This window comes from Morus notabilis, unplaced genomic scaffold (genome assembly GCF_000414095.1).
Source record: "Morus notabilis unplaced genomic scaffold, ASM41409v2 Scaffold348, whole genome shotgun sequence".
NCBI lineage: Eukaryota > Viridiplantae > Streptophyta > Magnoliopsida > Rosales > Moraceae > Morus > Morus notabilis.
Window position 1 is genome coordinate 141,048 of NW_010361555.1, and position 27,885 is coordinate 168,932.

The 27,885-nt window shown below is 31.5% G+C and overlaps 2 protein-coding genes and 1 pseudogene across 2 annotated transcripts; 2 read left to right on the forward strand and 1 right to left on the reverse strand.

The window, feature by feature from the left end:
- The first annotated feature begins 371 nt into the window (after positions 1 to 371).
- Positions 372 to 3,282, forward strand: LOC21401558 (annotated as a pseudogene).
- A 1,781-nt stretch (positions 3,283 to 5,063) lies between these two features.
- Positions 5,064 to 9,254, forward strand: LOC21401560 (cytochrome P450 CYP72A219). The gene is made up of 5 exons (XM_024166938.1): positions 5,064 to 5,340; positions 5,664 to 5,884; positions 7,188 to 7,432; positions 7,601 to 7,974; positions 8,812 to 9,254. The coding sequence occupies exons 1-5, from the start codon at positions 5,064 to 5,066 to the stop codon at positions 9,252 to 9,254; spliced, it is 1,560 nt and encodes a 519-aa protein (XP_024022706.1).
- Positions 9,255 to 10,919: 1,665 nt separating this feature from the next.
- LOC21401561 (transcription factor WER) lies at positions 10,920 to 12,217 on the reverse strand. Its single transcript, XM_010100060.2, has 3 exons — positions 11,946 to 12,217; positions 11,699 to 11,828; positions 10,920 to 11,509 (listed from the first exon to the last, which is right to left on the reverse strand). The coding sequence occupies exons 1-3, from the start codon at positions 12,082 to 12,084 to the stop codon at positions 11,173 to 11,175; spliced, it is 606 nt and encodes a 201-aa protein (XP_010098362.1). The 5' UTR covers positions 12,085 to 12,217; the 3' UTR covers positions 10,920 to 11,172.
- Positions 12,218 to 27,885: the final 15,668 nt, after the last annotated feature.

The following is a 27,885-nucleotide window of genomic DNA, read 5'->3' on the forward strand; positions in this document are numbered from 1 at the left end:
ACTTGGTCCTCAAGCACCTTTATTGTGTATATATAGGGACATCAAAAATATAATTCCGCGCAGTATCTCCACCGATGATTTTGCTGACTTATAATCGTCAAACCTCACTTTATGAGATCAAAAATCACCCAAAGAATCACCATGGTCTTGACCATCATGAATTGTGTTGCACAGTATTATACTACTAGAACCCATTGAAAAAAAAATGTCAAACATATTAGTTGAATACTTCTGTTCCGTTAAACTATAAACGAAAACAATAATTCAAGTTCTATAAATACACAAGGACCTTTTCTTTGTTTGTCCAATCAACTTATCGAGCTCAACTTACTACGTGCAAATAGTTAATTTTGTTGCAAATTATAATAAACATGGAAACTCACCTTTCTGAAACCTTTGTAATCTGCTCACTAGCACTGTCTCCAATTCTGTATTGTGTTTTTATAATTATCTACAAAATTTGGTGGAGACCAATTTACTTAGAAAAGCTTTTGAGGCGGCAAGGGATAAGAGGCACTTCATTCAAGCTTCTACGTGGTGACATGGGAGAGATGAGAAGGTCCACCGTGGAAGCATTGTCAAAACCCATGCCCCTGCAGACCCACCACATTGCACCACGTGCCTTACCATTCTTTTACGACATGGTCCAAAGATATGGTGAGAATTTAGGAGACGTTTGATTCATAGATTAGAATCATATGATTAGAATTATTTTTAATTTACGTGTATTTTTTGTGAGAAAAAACACTATAATGAATCATGATTCATGATTCAAATCATAGTTTGAATCTTCTAACCAAACGTGTATATATATATATATATACACACACATATAATATTATTTTTGGCATATTAATAATACTGGTGTGATCATGTGTCATTGTTGGAACAATAATTTGAATTTGGTTATTAGGAAAATTGTGTGTGTGTTGGACTGAAACCAGACCAAGGCTGATAATAGGGGACTCGGAGCTGATCAGATTGATATTAATGGACAAGAATGGTCACTTTATAAAGACACCACAGAACCCTCTAGTCAATCTTCTTCAACGAGGAATCTCAAGCTTAGAAGGAGAAAAATGGGTCAATCGCAGAAGGCTGATGACACCTGCTTTCCACCTTGACAAGTTAAAGGTTTAATTATTATACGCTAATTGAATACTAATGAATTGATTAATTGAATTTGATTCCAATCATATATAATTAACAGGGAATGTTGCCGGCGATATCAGAAAGCTGTTCTATCCTGATTGACGGATGGAAAAAATTGACTAGTAATCCTCAAGGAACAGGGGAAGTAGATGTAGCGCCTGAATTCCAAATTCTTACCACCGATGTTATTGCACGAACAGCATTTGGAAGTAATTACGAAGAAGGAAAGAAATTGTTTCAACTGCAAAAAGAGCAAACTGTTTTGGTTCTTGAAGCCTATTAAAACATATTCTACATCCCAGGATTAAGGTAAGTTAGTATCCCTCAAATCAGTGTTATAGGCTCAAATACAAAGTTATGCCTTCAATATATATATATATATATATATATATATATATCTTTTATTTGTATATATAAAGCGGGATCGAATCTGCAACCTCTTTAAAATTTCCGATCTCACTGGACCAAACCGTCTAAAAAAAAGAAATGAGTCCACTATCTTTTTCTTTTTTAAAAAAATCTTTATGCAGATTCGTACCTACAAGAAAGAACAGGAGAAGATACAAATTGGACAGCGAAATCAAATCAATATTGCGCGATCTCATCCAAAAGAAACAGCAAGTCATGCAGAATAAAGAAATGGGTGGTGGTGGTGTGGATTTACTGGGCTTGCTTTTACAGTGCAAAGACGGGTCTGGTGATCATAATTCGATGACTATTGACGACATCATTGAGGAGTGCAAACTGTTCTACATTGCTGGCCAAGAGACCTCTGCCAGCCTGCTGACGTGGACCATGGTTGTATTATCTCTGCATCCCAGTTGGCAAGAAAAGGCAAGAGAAGAGGTCCTACAGTTGTGTGGAAACAAAACCCCCCACTTTAACGCCATCAATCACCTCAAGATTGTAAGTGGTCCACAGTTAACTAATAATTCGTACCCCTCATAATATTAGTAGTTCTGCTAAATTCGTAGGAAAAAAAAAAACTAATTCTGCTAAAAGAGATCAGATCAGCCACTTTAATACAATATATAGAGCTTTCAACGTTAATGAAGTATGTTACATCTCATCAAAATCATATTAAAATTAAAAAATATAAAATGCCAAAATCTCATGTAAAATCCAAAGATTGAATAATACTAATGATACCAACTTAAATTCTAATTATTGTGTGTCAACTGATGTAATATATGAATTATCATTTTTATATTGACGGGTGTTTAACTAAAACATTATCACCTCAATATTAACGATAAAAAATTGAATCTACTAATAAAAAAATAAAAACACATATGCTACATCAGTTAGTACTATAAGAGTTGATTTGAGTATATTACTTTTTGAAATATAGTCCTGACAGTATGATATTTTTCCATACCCTACTAAAGAATTCTTTAAACATATTTACACAAATTAATCTCTATCAAAAAAACCATTTATCTTTGTAAATCAATTATTTACTCCATAAATCATAAATTGTTGCCTTGGAAATCAAATATTTTACTCAAGTAAATACACTATTCACTCTAACTCAGGTTAATTATTTTTGTAACTATAAAAAATTTGGTCATTTCTCAAAAGAAATATGCATGGTTTGTCCTAATTAAATTTGAACACATGTACGTGCATTGTAACTCACTCAAGTAAAAGAATATCTATGAAATCTGTTTTGCAGGTAACAATGATATTGAATGAAGTTCTAAGGTTATATCCACCATTGACGCTTCTCCTTCGGTACACAAAACAAGTGACCAGAATCGGAGAATTCTCCATTCCAGCTGGGGTTGAGGCATTGCTATTGGTGCTCTCTCTTCACGTCGACCCAAAATGTTGGGGCGGCGACGCGAAAGAATTCAATCCGCAGAGATTCTCGAAGGGAGTTGCGAGATCATCATCAAAGGAATATGATTGTAATCAGACGGCGTTCTATCCTTTTGGGTGGGGCCCAAGGGTATGCCTTGGCCAAAACTTTGCCATGATTGAAGTCAAGATGGCTCTAGCTATGATTCTCCGACATTTTTCCTTTGAGCTTTCTCCTTTATACGCTCATGCCCCTTGCGTTGGCCTTACTCTTTGCCCACAGCACGGAGCTCCCCTTATACTACATCGTCTGTCATCATAATACGTACGCGCGCGCATATATATATATATATATATAAGAACGACGGAGTGTGCAAATTAGGCGAAATATATATAATGAGTTTACATGTTAGAGTTGGTCTTGATCGTATTATCTTATAAATAAATTGTCGACAGGTTTTTGTATCCAATTACTTTTATGGAATAAAGCTTTTATCTCATTTATCGTTAATTTATTGCTAGATCTGTCATTAGATTTTAGAAACGAAATAGTATATCAGTCCTCTAATTATAATTTGCCCCACAATTTTCTCAATCTCTCTCTTTTTTTTTTTTAAATTTAGAATTGTGGAATTAAATTTTAGATCTAAACATTAAGGTTGTATTTTGTAAGGAATAAAAGAAAGACGAATAATTTAGGTAAGCAAATAGATATAGGAAGAGATGAACATTTCTCTTTTTAACATGTTTGTCTATGGATTTACTTCTCTATGATCCTCATATTTGGAGAGACTAAAATTGGGGCATTTTAAAGGATTTGAAATCCTTCCCCACATTCACTCATCTTTTCTTTCCCGCAAAACAACATTTAGGCTTCATTCATTTCACCGATTCGAGTTTTCAATTCCAATTTTGCTACAGTTAAAAGCTCTCACAAAAAGTCATCTCTAACGTTTTCTACTATAGTTAAAAGCTCTCACATAAAATCAGATCTCAACTCGAATTAAAAACTCAAATCGGCGAACTGAACGAGACTTTAAGTATCAAAATCTTTTTACTAATCCCAGCCCTTGATCCTCTCTCCCAGCCTTTTCCACTTTTCCTCCTCCCTATTAAGGGCACTATTACTTCCCATGAAAATGAAAAGGAAAAGGAGGACTGAGCCTCTTTTTCATCTTATCATTTGTTTACTTGCAAATAATCCACACGTTAAAAGGAATGAGAAAGGCTTAGGTTAATTAATAATTATTAAAGAGATCATAGTGGACGAAAACAATAATTAAAAATAAAGAAAAACAAGCTTAATAATAATTCGACAGAGAAAGCTTAATGAAGTCACCATAATTAATCATGCGAGTTTTAAATTATTAGTAGAGCCATCATTACCATTATTATTGTACTAGCTAGAGAGCAATATTTCCCAAGCATTGAAAGGACAAATTACCAACCTTTCTTGTATATTGTTTCTCATAAGTCGACCGACCATATTCTTTAGTATATATATACACGGAGATGAAATATAATACAATCAACTCATGTGTTCTATGAAAGATTCCATTGTAAAAATACGGTAGTGTCCCTGGACTTATATTAAGAAATTATATCTAAGCTTAATTTTTAGTACATGTGATGGTTAAATTAGAAGTTCTATATAAATTTAATTTCACGATGTACGTACAAGCATATTTAACTTCTGTAATGCAACTTTTCATATACAAATGAGACTAGTACTTGTTACTATATGTATATATATATATATATAGCTAAATTTCCTTTGCATAGGACGTAGCGCGTAGATAAACTAAAGCAATTGAAAGACTTGATGAGAAGATAATGTTTTATATATATAATCATTTCTCTTTTTTCTTTAAGGATTTTAAAAAAAAATTAAACACATATTGATTAAAAAAATGTCACATGTTTTGTAATGAAAGGGAGAGGTTAACTTCGACGATAAATATCATATCTTAAGTTTAAATAAAACCAAAAGGCTTAATTAAAAATAAAAATAAAAATCCAATTTAAGTCCTAGAAGTTCATGGTCAGTTCATTAATACCCAATCTAATCAAGCTGAATCACTAATTTCTTATTCTTAGCATAAAACTAAAACATGGGAAAATACCTTTTCGAAATCGTGGTATTATCTTCTGTGTTGCTGATTCTTTATGCTGTTCTAAGAGTTGCATACGTTGTTTGGTGGAGACCAAATTACTTAGAGAAGGTTTTAAGGAGACAAGGGATCAGAGGGACTTCCTACAAGTTTTTGCGTGGTGACATGGCAGAGATCAGACGGTCCATCCTGGAAGCACAGTCCAAGCCTATGTCGCTGAACCACCACATCACGCCACGTGTCTTCCCTTTCTTTTACGACATGATGCAGAAATATGGTACCCAAAATTTCGATCAGTAATATTATAACTTCTCCTTTTCTTTCTAGTACTTCTGATTTGGAGCTTTCAGTGCATGTTTCCATATATTAATCCTAATAAAAACTATATCAAATAAAAAAAAAGAGAGAGAATTTATACAAAGTAACAGAACTTGATACGGATCTTATGGTTTAAAACGCAACTTTACTAATAAACCACTTTTTAATACCTTACAGTAAAATTCTCATTCCAAATTTGTATTCTCAGAAGGTCAATTTTATTGGGTTGTTTTCGGAGTCTTTATGATGATATTTGGAAAGAACAATTGTATTGAACTTCAGGAAAAGTGAGTATGACTTGGATTGGAACGAAGCCGAGGTTGATAATAGGGGACCCAGAGCTAATCAGGATGATATTAGGAGATAAGAAGAATGATTTCGTGAAGCCACCACAGAACCCTCTTGTTCATATGCTTCAAAGAGGAGTATCATCCTTAGACGGAGAGCAATGGGCGAAACGCAGGAGGCAAATTACACCTGCTTTCCATCTTGACAAGTTAAAGGTATTGTTGCCAAAGATCTTTCACTCAAGGAGGTGTTTGGTAGATAGATTTAGAATCGTAATTTTAAATTATAATTTAAAATTAGTATTTGTTTATAGTGATTCTGAATCATGATTCAGAATCTGATGTGATGTTTTAAACCAGAATCACTTATGATTCTAAAATCACTCCACTCTTGATTCAAGACGATTCAAATCCCTGATTCTGAATTATGGTTTCAGAATCACGATTTGAACTTAAAATCATGAATCATGGTTCTAGTTTCAGAATCAAGATTAGAATCACTCTGATTTGAATCTTCGTACCAAACAAACTTATTGATCATCCTCATGAATCATGAGGTTAAAATTTTTACTACTCACAAGAAGTGAATTCAGGCCTTAAGTAAATAGGCCGTGAGTCTCAATTTAGTGAGACCCACCACCACCGCTTTATGAGTGTGGAGTTTTATACTCACGGGAATAAATACTATTTTTATTCACTCGAACACACATAACAAAAAAAGAAAAAAAAAAAAAAAAAAAAAACTTTAACATATCCACGTACTTCCTCCTTCCACAAACTGTAGCCTCACTACATAGAATTAAAATACAAACATATCTTCCAAAATTTCTCTGATGAATAGTGCAATGGGTATCAAATTGTATGTGAAATGTTGTAAATATCAAACGATGTATTAACTAATTAGTTAGACTATATAATTTGTAAATGGTGTTTGGGTTATCTACTTATGTATATTTTGTTTGACCCTTTAGGTATTGACAAGTGTATTGTCACATCACTTAAATATAAAATATTTTTTTAGTACGATGTGGGCCTGTGACTCACTCTTTTTCATTAGAAATAAAACCATTAAATTTTAGTGAATATAAGCACGCATTCACTCATTCAACCACATACATCAGGTTGCTCAAGTGGCATTTAAATATTAAAGTTTGATAAACAATTTTGTGCATATATTCTTATGTGATAGAGGAGACGTACGTATTAGTATAGTATAATGTCTTAACGCCAAATTGTATCATCACAATATGCAAATTTTTTTTTTTTTTTTTTTTTTATCCTGCTACGGAATCCCAATATCTTCCTCAACATACAACAATACTTTAATAATCATAAAAAGTGATCCCGTATGGAAAATATATATCCAAAATATAAAAAATTAATTTAGTACATCCATAACATTGCTCCATGACAAAAGCAAAAATCTAAAAAAAAAAATTATTATTATTTTCAATGTTTTTTTTTTTTTTTTGCTTCTCAAAATGATCATTTTTTGTTGTCGTTTCTTGATAATAATAAGGGAATGATGCCTGCGTTTTCAACTAGTTGCTCCAACTTTATTGATCGATGGATAAAATTGGCTACTCCTGAAGGATCTTGTGAAGTGGATGTAGCACCAGAATTTCAAAATATTACGTGCGATGTTATTTCTCGAACAGCTTTTGGAAGCAGTTTCGGGGAGGGAAAGAAAATATTTGAACTGCAAAAAGAGCAAGCTGTTTTGGTGATTGAAGCTTATTATAACCTCTACATCCCAGGTCTCAGGTGCACAATTAGTATTCCATTGGATATTTCGTACTAATTAGGATTTTCCTCTAATTAACAAATTAGCGTCACTTAATTATTAAAATAAACTCCTATTGATCAGTACTCCAATTGATTAAAAATTAAATTTTTATATATCTCTTTTTTTATGCTAATTAATCTGTGCAGGTTTGTACCGACAAGAAAGAATAAGAGAAGGTATAAATTAGACAATGAGATCAAAACAATGTTAAGGGACATTATACGCAAAAAAGAGAAAGAAATTATCCATAATAGGCCAGAATTGGGTGCCACTGATTTGCTGGGTTTACTACTAAAATGCAAAGAACAATCCAACAATTCTATGACAATTGAAGAGGTGATAGAGGAGTGCAAGTTGTTCTACTTTGCTGGCCAAGAAACTACCTCCAATCTGCTGACGTGGACGATGATCCTTTTATCTATGCACCCGAATTGGCAAGAGAAGGCAAGGGAAGAGGTTCTTCGGATGTGTGGAAAGAAATCCCCTGATTTTGAAGCCATTTCTCACTTCAAGATTGTATGTGCCTTTTCCCCTTAAAATAATATTGACATATATGCATCTATATAAGCTTTTTCGTTTTTATTATATATATATATATATACATATATTCATGAATTTACATGTAAGGTTCGTTTAGTTCGCTGATTCGAGTTTTTAATTCGAGTTGAAATGTGACTTTATGTGAGAACTTTTTACTGTAGTAAAAAAGTTAGATGTGACTATTTCTAAGAGCTTTTTACTGTAACAAAACTCAAATTTTAAATTCGAATCGGCGAAATAAATAAGAATCATAAGACGATGAATTATCAATCTTATACAAGTTGAGGTTACAGTCCTTCATGAAAAAGCATTGAACAGTACTATGCACGCACATTTAGAATGAAATAGAGGATGAAACATGACCACACTTGTAACAATTACTATAAAAAAAAATACAGCAAAAAACAATTTATTATAACAAACTAGCTAGTATATATTGCACATTTTTAAAATTATTGGCACTTCAAACAAATGTCATGTTATGCGTACTTGCACACTTTCGGTCCGAAGGCCAATATATAGCAGTTTATTAATTACGAAAGCTTAGTTTAATATTATTGGTAATTCAATATTTTTAAGCCCCGTTCATTTTACCGATTCGAATTTAAAATTTGAGTTTTATTACAGTAAAAAGCTCTCAGAAACAGTCATATTTAACTTTTTTACTATAGTAAAGAGCTCTCACATAAAATCACATCTCAACTCGAATTAAAATCTCAAATCAGTAAACTAAACGGCCTTAATATATTTTTTTCCTTTCTTTCTGAAAGGTTTATTAAAAGTATAATATGCTTATTGTGCGTGAAAATGCAGGTAGCGATGATATTGAATGAAGTTATGAGGTTGTACCCTTCCGTGTGTAATCTCTCTCGCTATACCAAAAGAAAAATCAGCATTAATGGAGGAATGACCATTCCAGAAGGGATAGAAACATTACTATTGATGCTCTCCATTCATCACGACCCAATGTCATGGGGTGATGACGTGGAGGAATTCAATCCGGAGAGGTTCTCGGAAGGGGTTGCAAGATCAACATCAAAGGATACAATTGATTACAGTCTGACGGCATTCTATCCATTTGGGTGGGGCCCAAGAAGATGCCTTGGACAAAGCTTCGCCATGATCGAAGCAAAGATGGCGCTGGCCATGATTCTCCAACACTTTTCGTTTGAGCTATCCCCTTCATACACTCACGCTCCTCGCACGGTCATTACTCTTCAGCCCCAGTACGGAGCTCCTGTTATACTACACCGACTCTGAATCTGATTATCAGTGATGTGTCATCTTTTTATGCATGGAAACTCAGGATTTGTATTGGTTAAGTTGAGCATTTTCATGAATATTAAATATTTGTACTTAATAAACTCCACTGTAACGTTGGATATTTTGTATTTTATGTGATTAATGATGTTGCCTAGTTAATTTTCTACAAAGCAAAAGGGTTGAGGGCTCATATATATATATATATCAGGCGTGATTTTATGTTGTCAGCCATAAAAGATTTCAACAAAATGCAAGTATAAATTGTGTTGGGTGTGAAGTATATCGCTTTTTTTTTTTTTTAAGGTACGTAATTCACAACACTAATTAAAACTGGAAGCTTTAAAATTTGCATGATATTGTGAAATTTACAAGCTTGGACATTAAAAATTGAAAATATCGTACTTCAACAATGTTACTGGGAATTTTTCTCCAAGCACAATAAACGAATCCAATTAGGTATAATAGTATCTCAAAATAGGAAAGCCATGAGACGCGATGTCACTTTTCTCTTATAAAAAGATAAAAAAAATAAATAACTTGAAATTTGTCTAACATGTTAAAGTGGGTAAGCCCAACCATATCATTTATCAGACTTTTTTTTTTTTTTTTAATCTTTGTCATGTTCCTCACTTTGGAGGATGCCTTAAACCTAAGAAAGTTATGTCCCTTTTGCACCTTCTATGATTACACATTCTTGTCTGCTCTTTACCGCGCACACCTCACTCATTGGGAATCCTGGCCCATCCCCGTTATACTTGAGATATTGAACAGTTTCTTAATGAATTTTCTGCGTGATTTATATCAATATTTTTCTTTTAAGGATATTATTCTAGGACTGTACAAAAAAATCGTAAAACCGAAACTGATTACCACCGCCTGAGAAATCAACCGCTTAAAAACCAAAAAATATGGTGCCACGTGGAACCGATAAAGTCGGTTCACCGAAAAGGCTTCAAGGCGGTTCGATTTTGGTTTAGGCCCTTGATGTCCGGTTTATAACCAAACCAACTGACTTAATTAATTAACTTTTTGTGTTGTTGTCGTTTTATTGCTTATGATGTCGTTTCATTGATTTTGTGTTTTATTGCTATGTCGTTTTATATTTTGTTGTCATTTTTTTTTTATTTTCTCATTTTGTGGAGTGTGATGTCGTTTCACTTGATGGTTAACTGATGGTCACCATCATGATTATCAAAATTGAAAACTGACCGAAACCGAATAGTACTTTTGCGGTTCGGTTTCGGTTCCTAATTTTTAGAAACTGACATGATCGGTTCGGCCACCGAACTGATTAAAACTGACGGTTTTTAACCGCCGAACACCCCTACTTTATTCATCTCTATAGGGTTAAACCCCCCACTACTTACCTGAGGTAGGTCCCACTAAGTGGCTAGACGAGACTCACTACTAATTTATAAGCGTAGAGCTTTATTTTTCGTGAGGATGAATACCATTGTATTTTTTTTTTTTTTTAGGTTAAGCATGGCGAAATAGTTTCCTATCACAGTACATTTGAGCACCATATATATATATATATGGCTCACAATTTGTAAATGATAAAGCTGCATTTATAGCATGTCATTTTCATTTCATAATACAAACAACCGAAAGGGAATCAAAAGAAAGACTACACAAACAGATTCTTTGCAAAGTCACCGACAAACTTCAAACCACTTTTGGACAGACAGAAGAACCTAAAAGGAGGGGAAAAAAAAAAGAAAAAAAGGCAGCACCCTAAAATTTGGTATTTTCGGCCAAAAGAACCTAAAAAGTGTAAAAGAAAGAAACACCCTAAAACATGTGATTTTCGGCCTTGCATGCATAACTAGAGTCTAGAGTCTAGAACCAAACCAAGAGAAAAGAAAAAAAAAATTAAAATTAATTAGTTCGACTTCGAGAGAGGACAAGCACAGAACTAAAACCAACTCTCGTCCATCTCAAGGAAATTGCCCATCCACTCCAAATTCAGAGGCTCTTCACTAGAGTAATATGCAAAAATCTCATCCCCTAGAAAGCTAGAATTTGGAGTAATCTCCTTACTTATCCCTTTTGAAGTTCCCTCTTCGCTTCCTTTTGGCTCATCCACTTGCTTAATAACCACCTTGGTATTCTCAGGCAGCTTAGATTCCAATGCTGTTAAACTCCTATTTTGTCTCTCCATTTGCTTCATCTTTTTGCCCAAATGAGAGTTCCAGTAGTTCTTTATCTCATTGTCAGTTCGACCCGGTAGTCTTCCCGCAATCAGGGACCACCTAAATTGGCAATCCCACGAGCAACAAAAATAATTAAGAAACGTTAGATTTCGAATAAAGATTTGCAAAATTACTTCAACAGAAACCTTCATTCGAAAAAATATTGTCATTTCAGCAAATATTTCTCTACGAATAAAAACAGAAAATGGGCGAATAGATCTAGAGACCAGGGCAAGCACAAGCTTTTACCTGTTTCCTAGTAGTTTGTGAAGCCTGAGTATCAAGTCCTCTTCTTGGTGTGAGATATTGCCTCTCTTAATGTTTGGTCTCAGATAATTCATCCATCTCAACCTGCAACTCTTCCCACATCGATTCAAACCTGCAAACAATAACATGAACCCAATCAAACTTTAACGTCAAAGAACCAAAAAACAAGAAATGAAAATCTTAGGCTTTACATTTTTGTAATATTGAAAGCTAGTTAACTTGTAAAAACCTGCTTTGGCGGCAAGAGACTTCCACTTCCGTGGACCATGGAGTTCGATAACCTGAGCAAGCTTTTGGTCTTCCTCTGCTGTCCAAGCTCCTCTATTGTTTTCTTTTTTCGGTCGTTGACTCGATTTTTCCATTGGCATTTTACCAATTTTTTCTTGTTTTTGTGTTTAATTTAAGAAAAGTCTATTGATCAAAGCTAGCTACGAGAGAGAAAGAGATGTTTAGCAAGATGTTGAGACTTCTCTCTTTTCTCCAACACTCTTTACTGTGAAAAATCTGTTATCCAAACTTATTAAATACACAAGAATCAATTTGGGTATTGTTACATGTTCCGTGATCTTAGTGGGGCCGGAAAATTGAAATGATCATGACGATCGATAAGGGGGGGAAAAAAACACGAAACTAGCTGGATCAGTCAAATTTAAAAAAAAAAAAAAAAAAAAAAAAGAAAAAAAAAAAAAAAAAAAAGACTGACATGAATTTTTGTGTTAAAGGAATTGGAAAAGGAAATAGAAAAAGTGGTACTACTGCTACAACCCAAAAAACCAAAAAGTGGGAAAACACGCATGATTTCAGTGATTGGGGCTAGATTCTTCTTTCTTGTCAGGAAATGGACAAATATTTGGCCCCTTATGAAGCACATGATCGATGTCCCCTATAGTCATAGAATTCTGTGCCTCATCATTATCATCATCTTCTTCTTCTTTTTTCTGTGTTATTCGTCGTCTAGAGGCCAGGGCATAACTTTGTACTTACAACATTAATAATGGCAAACCCCACAATACCCTTCTTCTATTTTTCTTATCTTACTGTTATTTTTGTAGGAAGATTACTGAAATGCAGAGGATAAGAAGAACCCACTTCAAACAGCTCCCATGAAAGGAAGTGGAGTTTGGGACCTAACTCCTCAATTTGGTTCTGGGGCCCAAATAATTGGGGGAAAAAATTATTTTGTTTCAGAGAAACTTAAAAATTATGGTTAATATTGGTCACATGATGTTAAATTTGCATGTTGTTGGATTCTAAATAACTTTGATGCACGGCTTACCAGTAGAGTCAGTTTTTAACCGTTAAATTTAATAAAAATCACATTAGATTAAAAAAATATGCAGATCAAATAATTTTTTTATACAGATCTAACAATTGAAAAAATAAAAAACTGTCAGTAATTCATTTTTTTTTTTGTCCTACCAAAGAAACTTTCCACTTAATTTAGATTAGGATATTGTTGATTTTCGGAGGTTAGTGGAAAATTTTGTATAAAACGAGGAAGTGTCATGATACGGTGCATTCGACCGTACATGTGTTTAGCTAATTCCGATTCATATGAGCAGGCGAATTCAGTCTCTTTATCGATATTCTTTATACACATGTTTAGCCCTTTCATTCAGAAGTCTGTGGCACAATCATTATTAATATCAACTCTTATTTTTTTTTTAAAGGTTTTCGGTAACAACAAAATGGAAAATGCTATGCAACCCTATTGCTATTCAAAACCAACTCGACATGTATTTATTTGTGGATATTCTCCGTTTTTTTTTAAAAGAGAGTTGGAAAGTAGTCCTTTGACACATCAGAGTAAGGTTTTTACCTTACGAGAACAAATAGAAATACTCCAACAAAATGGTGCTACGAAAATTAACATAATCTTTTTCAGCAAAATAATACTAAAGGACGCGTACCACACCTTAAAAAAGACATGGTCTTACGTTGTGAAATTCACAAATAAAATTCACTTACTGTTAGTTGTGGTGTTGATCGATATTAAATATGTCTATAAATAATACGTCTCCAATATTATATAGACTTTTATAGTCGTACTTTTAGTGTGTTTAGTGTCTATGTTAAATAAAAATGTGGTTTGGTTAGAAGCTTAGGTAAAAAGAGGGAATCTCCAGCACACCAATTGTATAACAGTTTTATCGATATTCAGTACTGGCCCTCCGTTTTTTTCTTCTTGTTCTTTGCAAGTTTGCATTGTGTGGATAAACATATGCTGTATATAGAAGACAAATTATAAACGGACACACGGATGAGAAGATGCCTTTTTTTTTTTTTTTTTTTTTTCGGTTCTGAAATCTGAACGCTTAGACATGAACCCTGCCGTGACTATCCAGAGCAGGTTTCAGTTTCTCCACGTGCAGAGTATCTAATCAGTTATAAGGAGTTGCTTGAAATTCATATAATAGAAGTTGAATTATTTCGAAATCCAAGCACCCATTTTATAGTAATGACGACATGTTATCGTCATTCATCACATAGAAATTTTACGGGAGTTCAGATTTCAGAATCCTACTTTTTTTTTTTTTTTTGAAGAACAGAATCCTGCATTTTAAATTCTAGCTTAAATATATATTCAACTTTAATTAGCTCATCGTCCAGTCCTGTTTTATGTGTAAGTATATGTGTTTTTTTCTTTTTTTTTAACTTTAAAAAAAAATTACTGCTTAGGGTTTGTTCATTTGTACTTTTTGAGTTAGTGTGACTTGAGTTCAGATCTTAATTTGAGTTAAAATATATTTGAGTATGGTTTGAGTTGGGACTCTAATTTGAGTTTGTGTTTGGATGTGCACATTTTGACTTACAGTTTGAATTAAGAATCTATTTGAGTTTGTGTTAAGGTGGGTCAAAACTTGAATTTATATTTGGATATTATTTTAATATAAACTCAATGGTGATGAAAAATTTTAATAAGGTATATGGTAGGATTTTATTCGTCTATTCGTTGTGAACACATAGAAAAAAATCATTTCAATCGGAATTAAAACGAAAAAGTTATGGCGTTTTTAAGAATAAAAAAAATATTTTTCATTAACTTGAGTTTGAGTTTAAGAACTTGAGTTGAAAGAAGAACTTGAATTCAGATTTTAAGCCCAAACTCAAGTTCAAATTTTTTGTTTTTAGTTTAGGTCCAAATGAAGAAGCGCTTAAATACGTATATACATTCTGTCAATAATACATACACGTCAATTACAAAATCGAACCTCTAATGGATGGGAAGGAGAACAGTGAAACAATTATTCATTGCGGCTATACCATGACCATAATTGCGACTTACCAACACTCAAATAGCATCATAATTTCATCATTACTTTTTGGCTGGGAAAGCTATGCACCCAAATGGAAAAGATAATCTGAAGCATCATACGAGTTTGATATTCAAATCATTTCCTTAAGTGAATTACAGTAGGTATTTTAAACAATGACTGACCTTATACAATGGCACTATGAATTTAATACATTATCTAGTAACCCAATATGATTTTCTTTCTTTCTTAATTTTCTTTTTTTATAAGTAATTTATAAATTCAAATCATGTGTCTAATTTAAGATGTTTTAATTAAATGGTGTTTAACTAATCACATTATTTCATATCATTTAATAAATAAGCATCATAAAATTAATTAAAAATTATTTTAAATAATTTGACATTGTACAATTGGTTAGATATCATCTTAAACGTTAAAGTTAGACAAATGATTTGAGTCCGCAAGACATATGTGACCTGTTTAATTCGTTAATTTAAGTTTTTAATTTAAATTGATATGTGACTTTATGTAAAAAAATTTTATTATAATAAAAAAATTAAATATAATTATTTTTAAGAATTTTTTATTATAATAAAATTTAAATCAGTAAAATAAATGAACCGCAGAATATCGTAAAACAGAGAGTCAGACGCCACATGTGTGTCTACATGTATGTTAATTTGAAGTCCAACGATGTAAAGCCATCATTACTCTGCGTTTTCAGTCAGGCCCATGTGACAAAGATAAGTCTGGGTTCTTAAAACGGCATGCATGCTTCTGGATACTCAAAATTCGAGCTTCTCGTTTTTTTTTTTCTTTTTTCTGTTTTAAATTTTGGTATGTACATTATCTAACATGTAAAACATATATATATATATATAATATTCCAGCTTCAAGTCAAGGATGTTGTAATTGAAACATACAATTATAATCTGTTTGTTGTTTTTCTTTTCCTCTGAGAATCTGCATGTGCGTTTCAGGACGAGAATTTCAATCATTACCAGTTGAATTGATCGCCATTTGCCAACCAACAGGAAAGTCGAAACATAGTTATGTATGATCACTGATCAGTGTTATAAGAAGGAATTTATGCTCTGTGGAGTGCTATATACAGGATCATGACTAGAGAGCACTGAGATTCTTATTCGTCACTTTCCTTATCTCAAACTTCCAAATCCCAGTCAATAGTGGATAATAAATGGAGTCCTGACATAAATACCCTTTAAAATATATTAACATCTTTTTTTAATCAAATAATTATATTAATCAAAATAATATTAATTAAAAATAAATAATAAAAGATACATATTCATGCACCTTTAAAAGTAACTACAGTAATTTTCTCATAATTTAAAATGGTACAAGAATATCCATGATCATCTTCTAAGGGAATAAAGGACTCGTTTAGTTTATTGATTCGAGTTTTTAATTCGAGTTGAGATGTAATTTTATGTGAGAGTTTTTTACTGTAACAAAAAAGTTAGATGTGATTATTTCTTAGAGCTTTTTACTGTAACAAAACTCGAATTCTAAACTCGAATCGGTGAAATGAACGAGGCTAAAATTCATGAAAGAAAAATTACTGTCCGTACCGTAACTAATGGCTGTTTTGTCTTTTGCATGAAGGGCATTAAAATGATGACGACTGCATGCATTTTAGTGATTTCAGCAAAATTGTTATTTAGAGAGTCAACTGTTACATCACTTACTAAGCAATTGGTACTTTCAGTATTGTAACAAGAACATGAAATTTGAAATATGTTTGTTTGCTCTTTTTTGAGTTTCCCCGTCTCGCCTTCGCCATAATTCCATCATTCTTTTACCTCCGGACCTCAAGAATGTGATAACAGTTTCCATAATGTTATCACCAATAGGACGGTGCAGTGATAAAAATATCTTTACGTGTTCTCTTTTAAAATCTACTTAGATTTGATATTACCATATTAAGAGACTGTTTAGCTCGCTAATTCAAGTTTTTAATTTAAGTTGATATGTGAGATTTTTTTACTATAGTAAAAAGTTAGATATAATTATTTTTAAGAGCTTTCTACTGTAGCAAAACTCAAATTGGTAAAATAAACGGGGCTTAAATAATCCCAATTAGAGGTCCTATTGTGCAACACCCAACCCATGCTCATTCTGCAAGTATACATAACAAAATCCTAATATTCATGTTGAAATACAGGAAGGAAAACAAAAAAAAAAAGCGATATTTGACAAATACAAAAAAAAAAATTAAATCATTACAATAATTAAGTATATATATTTGACATATACAACAACAAAAAAAGAGTAAAATCATTATAATAATTAAGTATATAGCATAAAACGTGATTATCTTTATAATAATTATTAAGTAATTATATTTTTTCTAAAATATTTTTTTTTTTAAATTGCTCTCTTTCAATTCCACACTTGTAGATATTCCAGAGTGTAATTTTTACAATTTTATTGTGTTAGACCCTCCCTTCGATGACAATGAATTGATATGCGGATTTTGAAATATATATATATATATATATATATATTCTTGATCGACCTTAAGTTATAACGAATGGTCATAATATTTGCATTTGGTCCCCAAAATGTGATTATTGTAGTGTTGTTACATTCAACTTGAAGTCCGTCCCAACCACAAGCCACGGCCCCTTACGACTTATACGGGTCCTTCAAAGAAATGTCCAACAGTCCAAGGCCCTTTTTGTCTTTTGGTCTGCTTTTCCATTCCGTTTTTCTTTCAGTTCTTGAAGATTAATGCAAACTGTCTCACTGATTATTACCTAATTAGAGCACAAAAATAAATGTATTAATAATTTCTGCACTCAGCCTTTTGTAAAACAAACCGGGTAAGATTATCCATCCCAAAAAATGCAAGTTAATAAGCCAATTAGTGGGTAATTGTGATCACATTTTACCTTTCTGAATCTTGTGCTAATTGTGTGTCTCTAACGCTTACTTCTCATATTTTCATAGTGCAGGCCTAATTAGCACAAGTTGTACAGGAAAAATATCTGCAGCCTTGAAACAGAAAAGATAGTGGAAAATATTTCGAACAGAACATATAGGTGTACACAGTACATATGCGATGAGTGAGAAAGTTTCTTGATATTAATTTTAATCAAACGGATTAGGATTTAAGCGAGGAGACTATGATTAATCATATCAACAAACAAGATTGATGAGCATACACAGGATGCTCGAGTCCTATCACTCTCTAACAATAGGAAAATTTTATTCAAGTCTCTAGTCAGCCACTGAAAAGATTTTGGCAATCGAAAATCGATGGAAAAGGAAGATCATCCAAGATTGCGCAAAATAATTCCTCCGCCTGATATTTTTCAAGATCTACTAATTCTGTGCGTTTCATGATCACGCTTTCAAGAGAAGAAAACGACTCAATTAGCATGCTCTTCCAAACTTCTCCATAGATACAAAGAACATAAAATACACACACGCATTTATATAGATTATGGCTTAGTTTGGTATTGCTTTTCTCTCTCAAAATCAGTTTCTGCTTATAGCAGAAGTTGATTTTAGTGTTGGGTAAATCTCATTAAATGTGTTTTTTGAAGAATTTTTCAAGAATCTACAGCTAAAATCAGAAATAGCCTAAAGACAACTTTAACTTTTAGATTGTGCGAAAATCAACATAGTACAATTAATTAAACTTTCATAATGCCCATAATACCCCTAATGAAATTTAAAATTTACAATCTTCTCAATCTAAAATTCAGACTCGTAATATAATATAATACTAATATTGTAACAAATAATATCATACTTATATTAATAACTCTAATATTATTATTTTATCATATAACATGATATTATAATTATATTAATAACTCTAATATTATTATTTTATCATATAATATGATATTATAATAATATTAATAACTCTAATATTATTATTTTATCATATAACATGATATTATAATTATATTAATAACTCTAATATTATTATTTTATCATATAACATGATATTATAATTATATTAATAACTCTAATATTATTATTTTATCATATAATATGATATTATAATAATATTATAATTAATTTAATAATATGATTATTTTTTATAATATTATAATTAATTAACCATTTTAATAATATTATTATATTCTATATCATAATTATGTAATAATAGTTTTTTTGTATTATATTAAATATAATAATAACTATATATTATATTGTAATTATATATATTATATTATAGTATAATATAATATAGTCGTAATTTTTAACTATCCACAGCAATTCAACCTTATAATTTATCAAACGCTATTATACTGATTTTGAAACCAACACAGCTACTATAATTATAGTTTACTAAACATTTAGCTACTTTTTATAACAACTACTTCGTCCTTAAGCATAACTAAAAGTAATTTTTTCAAAATGTACAGCACTACCAAACTAAGCTTATGTCATATATATATATATATATATATATATATTTTGAGAAAATTGAGGAAAAAAAAAAGCAACATATACATGAGGTTGACACGTGGAGCGTTATGAAGGAGCCATTTTGCGTCTTTGTTGAGATTATGTTATATTACACACACACATATATATATATATATATATATATGTTGAGAAAATTCAGCAAAATATATATATATATACATGTTTAGAAACTTGTTCTAAGTAAATAATAACTTATCACACCAGAATTTGATATATAATAAATGGCAACAAGCAAGTGTTTCTTCAGCTTGCTATTTAAAAAGGAAAAAAGGCGTTTTTGCCAAAAGTACTTAATTTTCTTATGAAAGTGAACAGCGTAAGCAATGCAGAATAGCTTGTTTAGATTGGAGACTGAAAAATGCCACTAGACGACCAATTCATGCTGTTAATATGCCAAAATATGTATGGTCATCAACACAATGATTTGAAGATCAGCAAAACAAATTCATTTCAGTGTGCATTGTGTCAAGACAACATCAGCCAGAAAAAAAGTGGATTCTCTGATCTCTCGTGATATGGAATAAGCAATAAATATTACTTAAGTTATGTGCTCATTTTTCAACTGGCGTGATCCAAGTCACATAAATCATATTTATATTTATGTTAGTACTTATTACTAAAAGAGAAAACACAGACCGCATTATATAATATATATTTTGGATTCCTCCAATATTGTCAAACATGAAAAATAAATAAATAAATAAATAAAGAACTAGGGAACATCAATAAATTGAAAGGAAAATCCGAATGTTTATGTAAGCAAAATCTGTATTTGATCAGGGAAAAGTTCACTAACACACGTGCTCAAATTTCAAAAAGGCGTGGTCAATCCTTATATATTCTCCTCGTTTTTTTTTTTTTTCCTAGATAATGAAAATACAAGCATCAAATAAATTTTTTGTACCTAATTAATGTTTGTGTAAGCAAAATCTGTTTTTACTTTCAGAGTACTTATCTCTCTATTGATGGCAAGATTTGACAATATGGAATAGAATTGATTCTGATCAGCAGCCACAATATTTTCAACTTGGAAGATCTGCAGTTTCATCAGCTGCTATGTTCAAATTAACGTCAAATATTTGGATTATGCGTATCTTAAACAATATAATCTTCTTAAAACGTAAGGTCAATATTTCACCCTCTAGATTTTCCACAAACGTATTGCATATAAGATATTATTCACATATATAGACTCTTTTTTTGGAAAGATTTGACTAAGCATTTCTATAAATCTCACTTTGATCCATAAATGCTATTTCCTACACATAATAAAGAAAAGGAAACTAATCTTAAGATAATCATATTTAGCTAATTATACACGCCTCTTATAATATCCGCAATTGGAGAATCATCTCAGGTAATTTCTCCTAATATTCTTCGTTTTTATAATTGACGTAGCAAACTATCAGTAGTATTTTTTTTTTTTTTTTCTTTTGATTCTTTCCACAGCAAATCTGCGACTATGAGTGCCAAATCTACGACTTGTAAATGCTTTTCCTTTTCTTTACCCTACTTGCTGAACGCAATAATAGGAAAATTATTGAGGCGTCACTTTCTTAAAATAGGAAAATTAATTTATTAGGGTCATAAGGGTTGATCTATATATTCACACCCCATTTTTTATTTTCCACACCGCTCATCTAATTACACACCCCACATAATATTTAAATAATTAATTTTTCTTTTTACGCACCCTTATTATTCTAAAATTACCCCTAATTAGTTTTTATAAAATTATTAAGGATGGTTTTACTTATACCTCCCCTTTTCTATCCACACGCACCCGTCTCCTTATTCTCCACATTCATTTCTAACTACACACCCCATAAAAATTAATTATTACTTTAATATTATCTTTTATTTATATCTTGTTGAAACTTTAGCCGTAGTGGTTTTTTTTTTTTTTTTAAGTTCAACAAGAAAACAAAAAAAAAATGTAAAAATAAGAAATAAGACAGGTAAATAAAAAATAATAATTAAGACCTTAAATTGAGTTGCATTATATTTATTGAATATTGATCGGGCTCGATAACAAACAAAAATGCAGTAAAAATTCATGAGTACAACCGGCATTAAAAAAAAAGAACAAAATGAAAAACCATGTAATTTAATACAATAAATAGTAAAGAAAATTAAACATACATCCATGTAATTTTTTGGAACAGTTATTGAAAAGTAAAAATTAGCGTTTAGTTATGAATTTTTAAAATAGAAATATTTTATAATTTGGGAAAATTATACTCGGGGTGTGTGAAGAGAAAAAAAGACTCTATTAATTTCCGTTTTATAATAAAATTTAATTATATAATTAAGTCTTATCGTTTTTTGTCATTTTATTTATAGGCCTTTTTATATTAAGAAACTTTTAATTAAGAAGAGTGTAAAGAGTAAAAAGAGAGGTGTGAGCAGAATCATTCGGGTTATAAATATTAAAACGGAGATATATATATATATATATATATATATATAGATATAGGACTAAAGAACAAGCTTTGAACGTGTACTCTCAATCAAGCAATAAACTTTATAGGTATTGCTTATTATTGGTGGCTATCAAAAATCACAATCGCAATCACATTCACATAGACAAAGTAAAATTACGCTGCTGGAATAAGAGTGACATTTATGGGCGTGTGTCAAAGTAAATAAAAGGATAAGCTCTATAGGATCTTGGAGATTATGAAAGAAAATCGATTCGTTAAGATCATATTTGAATTAAATAAATGAATTTAGGGAGTATAAGTCTACCGTAATGACGTTCTTTGCCCTATCAGAAAAGAGAAGTTGTATTTTCTTTTGTATATTCTCCATTGCTTCTTTACCTAGCTATCAGTTAGTTTACATTATTTTTTAATAGTTTTTAACAATATTTTAGTCACAGAAACAGTTAATTACAAGATTACCAATTGAGATTTTAAATTTTGAATATTAAATCATGTTGTTGAATATTTGCTTCAAGCACTGTTTTTAATCAATCGTTATTGCGGCCAAAAGTAATTAAGCATTTTTTTTTCAACATTGAGAATTCCAAAAGTAAAATTTAGGTATTTCGTAAACTATTTATTAGATTGTTGTAGGAATGTACAATGACTAAGATAAATATATTTTATTTTCATCTAATAAATTATTTAGCACCCATGTTTATTGTTTTAGTTTTTATTTCTAATAATAAAGTCAACATTCATCGTTACAAAATTTTAAATGTATCATCCAAAATATATCTAAATAAATAACAAACTTATGGTTACTATTGTTGTTTTTAGATTTCCTAATTGTTATCGCAATTATTTGTGTGAGAATTGGTATAGTGCATTTAACATAATATTTAATGAAACTTGTTAAATTAATTTTAAGCAATTTTAAAAAAATGTTTTTCTTATTTTTATAGAGAAAAAAATTGATTGATTGAGAATAATTGTTTATTATTGATAATATTTTAGTAAAATTTAGCTGTTCAAAATCCAATTCATGTTCTACTTCTCAAATTTTGTTTGTTGGAATAATTTTAATTAGAATCTACTGAAAAAAAAAAAAGAAGATGTACAAAAAGTCTTCAATATCTGCTGAAGAATTTTTAAAATTTATAAGAAATAGGCCCCAAAAACAATGAAAACAAGCCTTATTCTAGCCTTCGGAGAAACAAATAAAGAAAGCTATAATTACTCTACATGCTACGTGATTTTTTAAAAAATATTTTAGGAATAATATAAATTGCATATTGAGAATTCCTGTTGAACCATAGGATTATAGATCTAACTCTTAAAAAATAAATAAATAAGTAAATAAAGCTATCAATTTTTTTTAAATTGAATTGCATTCCAAATTAGAAAATTACAACCACTAATTCAGATAAAAGATCCAAGTGCAACTAGCAACTCAACTCCGACCACATAGGTTCGACTGAAATGATCAAGGGGGTAACATATGTACCGAGTTTCAACAAAGAGAAATCAAAGAGGTACACACCTAATCGAGCATAAAATTGGCTCTTTGAAACACACCACAAACGCCGCAAAAGCCATCGAATAACTTCGATCGGTCAATATCGGAAGACCAAGAGCACTAAGGCCTAACACAACGCCACATAGACACATGATAAGCGGACAAAACAAAACGATAACGCCGGAAGGTGTGGAGACCACCTCTATTATTACAACAAAAACCCAACAGAGCACCCTATATACCCTACTAAACGGCGAAGACACTGGTACTTTTATTTCACAAACACATAAATCAAAACACAAAGGTACCCAAATGATCACCAATGGACTCTTCACAAAGTCAACGCTCACATCCGCCCCCAAGCTGCAACCACACCACTCCCATCACCATTCTTGGCCGCCGAAACGCAAAACAACCCCCTTGGAGAGCTGGACATTGAGGAGACCTAATCACAGCCACTCTGCTGCACTGAAAAACTCAGCGTCGGCAGCTAGAAGCCCTCCAAAAAAAACCTTCCCAAAGCCTGTATGTCGCTCCCATAGCCCGTATGTCCCTCCTATAGCTTGGCGTATTTAGAGTTTCACTGAAAAAGTACCACCTGCAACATATGAGCACCTTCCCATGGGGCCCCGAAGGTGGTGACAGACTCCGGCCTTTTGATGCCCACTTCTTAAACAATTAGAGAAAAAGATAAAATCCAAATAGAGAGAAAAACCGTGTTAAATACCAATAAAAAACTGCCAATTTACAAATCTCAATGCGAATGGAGGTCTAATAATTCAGCTTACGAGAAATGGAGTTTACAATTAGAAAGAAAAGATCTCATGATCGCCCATCGATTAAAAAGAGGGAAAATCTAAAGACTCATAAATACAATAATAATAACTAGATAAGACTTACTAAATTAATAATATTCATAAAACCCTTTTCTTTCTCCAAGCTGTAAACAACCATTCTCTTTCTTACTTTACCACGTTAAAAGAAAAATATATTATTTTTCTTGTTCTTTTTCCGGAATTGGAAAAAGTTACACATCTCTTTGCACTTGGCGGATTCAACGTTATCTATGCCACTTATCACGAAAAAAAGAAAGAAATAGAAATAAAAATTAAAAAAGAGGTGTTATCCATGCCTCGGATTCTCAAACGCTTTTTGCCTTTTGATTATCCTATGTGTAGCCATACAATACATATTTTGGCTGTTTTTATCACTAAGGAATTACGTGCTATCTACCTGTTTCGGATTCGGATACTTGCATATACTTCCAAAGAGCCAAAAAAAAAAAAAAAAAAAAACATTATATAATATATTATATTCGACTCTTTTTTTTTAAATCTCTTGTTGGCTATCTCCTTCGACGGTACATTGGTCAGTTGTTCTTTGTCGGAGGCTTCTAATGGAGGTGGTTGAAGGTTTTTTCTGTTTTTTTAATGTAATTTTTGTGTTTGTAATAAGAGGATGGTGGTCTCCCCACCCGACCCTCATTTGATTTACTATTTGTTGGAAGATTTTGGTGATCGGCTTAAGGCCGTTTGTGTGTCTCTTGATAGGGTTGTCTTGGTCCGGTTAGAAGTTTTTATAGTCCATATAGATGTCCTCTCTTTGTGGGGTTTGGCGATCTATCCCTCCAGCGCTCGAAAGTCTATCTCGATGGGAGGGGTATCTTTAATTTGAGCTTCATGTGTGCTCGTTGTTAGCGTATCGAGGTGTTCTCTAGTTTTTAGACCTCAAACGTGCGTCTATCTTTCTAATGAGTCATTAACATTGTACTGAAATGACTGTTTATCAGTTTCTAATTAAATACACTTTTTCTTTCAAAAAAAAATTAAGCTAGTCAAGAGTTTGTCTCTCCTTTAGGTCGTCGGGAGGGGTTGTCAAAATTTAAAGAGATTCCTACAGAAAATAAAAGTATGCACGTTTTTTATTTTGGTAAAAAAAAAATATGCGCAACATTCAATCTTTAAAAGTATTTATTTATTTTCTAAAAAAGAAATTCAAGCAAACATGATTCAATGCACTTGGCAAAGAACTGTAATTTTTGTCACGGGGACTTAGAAAGTTCTCAAAATACTATTAGAGAGTAGTTAGGATATATATCTAGGGATATTATAGCCCCGTTTACTATAAGATTAAAAAAAAAAGTGAAAACTGAGTATATAATGGCTACTCTAGCGTGCTTTAATGGTCGGTTTGAACGTTGATAACACATTAATTCAAACTATAATTTACAAAGTAAATAAGATAATATTTGACTTTGAGGCTAATCACGCCTGGTTACATTTATATTTATAGATTTAGCTTGGTACACGACTTTATGTACGTGGCTTGCTTCAATGTCTACTGTGGTTTCAACTAATAGTTTGCTTAATCATCTTACAAGTAATCTCTTATTTAATGGTTGACTTTATAGCTCTTAATTTGCCCGCTTCTGATCTCTAATGCTTCGCCATTAACTCGTATAATCGTTCTTACAAGTACAATTAAGTATATGGACATGTACCAAACTAAAACAACAGAAAATAAAATTATATTTAGTGGGCGCGCGTGTCGCATGCCCAAACGTCTGAATAAAACAAAGTACTTAAATATGTCCTCATGAGTAGACCTTTAGTGAAGCACTTTTGTTGCCAAATATAAAAATATAAACAATTATTATATTATATGGTGTTTCTTTAAAGTTTATTTATAAGACGGCATATAGCTCAACATTTTTCAAGTATTGGAAATCATAGTACTTTTAAAATCTTGCACGCTAGATGGTGCTCGTTGCAATATTTATATATATAATATTAAACTATATATAATGATTTGCTTCAGCGCCTATAGAACAAGAATATTGTTAATTAATTGGTGATGTTTGAGATTTGAATCTTGCTATGACAAATAGTAATTTATCATCATTAAAAGAGAAGGAAATTAGGAATAGAATGTTAAATGCATCTAGCTGGTATCAAAGGCACCTAGAGAGGGCGCAGTAGTAAATTTTTTTTTTTTTTTTTTTTTTTGGTAATGATTCGTTATGACATAAAAACCATTTCAACAACCATTCTTTTGTCTATAATGAAAGGAATTTCAGTTGTTATTGATTTGATAAATCAAGTTCTGCACCCTAAATGTATCTTATGTCTAATTAAGTAGTTATACAATAATTATCGTTGGATAATATGTATATAAACATATATGTATATATGTATATATTCCAAAGAAAAAACAGATGCATATATATATATATATATGCTAGAGTTAGTGAGAATGAAATGGTCAGTTATTAGTTAAGCATCTTTTAAGGAAGTTATGGGGTTATTGTTGACTTATATAATTTATAAACTCACACACACACACACAAATTACATACATACATACATACATATATATATATGTATAAACACTTCAATGTCAACATTAATCAAATATAATATTACTCTAAAATAAACATTTGAGTTTACTAATGGTGCGTAAGCAGTTGGGTATTGCTAGTTTAGAACGGGTTCTTATTTTTCTATGGTTTTATTGCCGCTTGCGTAGGGAAGATAATCAAGATATCATTTTTTTCTTTTTTTCTTTCTTTTTTTTTTTCTACCTTATTTTAAGTGGCGCATACTCAGGGGCGGTTTTTAGTTGTTGCCTACAAATCTTTGCCACTAAGTACTACTATTCACCGGGCCAATCCACACCCTTTCAGAGCGTCAGAGAGGCCCTAGTTTTATTAATTTGAAGAGGTATCAGGGTTGACATTTCTATTGGCATTAGTTTTTTTCAGCCTAAACAAAAAATAAAGTAATACAAGAAAGAAATTTGAAGCAACTGAAAAAAAAAAATAAGTATAAAGTACAAACGGCCAGATTTTGAAAAAAAAAAAAAAAACTATAACCAAATTTTGTATGGGCTAAAACATTTGAAAAACCAAAAAAAAAAAAAAAAATGTGATAAAGGTTGCAGAGAGATTGAAAGTCAATAATCATTCCATTTTTTGATTAACTATTTTATTAAGCTCATAACAAAAAAAAAAAACTTTATGAGTTAGATTTTTATATTGTTTTGTTGAAAATCACAACGGATAGAATATGGAAATTTACTAACGAAATTTGTCAAAGTTCATGCATCTTAATAACTTTTACTACATTTAATTGAATTTAAACAAGACATAGTGAAACTGCTACAATAGCGAAGGAATGATTATGAAAGAGGTCAGTGCCGCAGTTAAGCGGGTTGCCCTCACTCACTCTCTACCCTCTGGTATATATACAAATGCGAAATTTTCGTAGCAAAAAAAAATGCGAAATTTTCAAATAAATAAATAAATAAATAAATGTATCTCTGTACACGTACGTGGAATGGAAGTGGCAGACAGAGGATGTCCATAGGATCAAAACGTCAAACAGGATATTGAAGGCAGGGTGAGAGCGACGTCATCATTTTCTCAATTATAAAAATTGTTTCATTTTTCTTAAAAGAAAAATAAATTAATTAATAAAATTAATTTTCTTAAAATAATAACCA

Coding starts and splice junctions, on each gene's coding strand:
- LOC21401561 (XM_010100060.2), bottom strand. CDS start 12,084: ATGCCAATGGAAAAATCGAGTCAACGACCGAAAAAAGAAAACAATAGA. Junction 11,829..11,945: donor GTCTCTTGCCGCCAAAGCAG/GTTTTTACAAGT, acceptor TATTGTTTGCAG/GTTTGAATCGATGTGGGAAG. Junction 11,510..11,698: donor CACAAACTACTAGGAAACAG/GTAAAAGCTTGT, acceptor TTGCCAATTTAG/GTGGTCCCTGATTGCGGGAA.
- LOC21401560 (XM_024166938.1), top strand. CDS start 5,064: ATGGGAAAATACCTTTTCGAAATCGTGGTATTATCTTCTGTGTTGCTG. Junction 5,885..7,187: donor TCCATCTTGACAAGTTAAAG/GTATTGTTGCCA, acceptor GATAATAATAAG/GGAATGATGCCTGCGTTTTC. Junction 7,433..7,600: donor CTCTACATCCCAGGTCTCAG/GTGCACAATTAG, acceptor TAATCTGTGCAG/GTTTGTACCGACAAGAAAGA.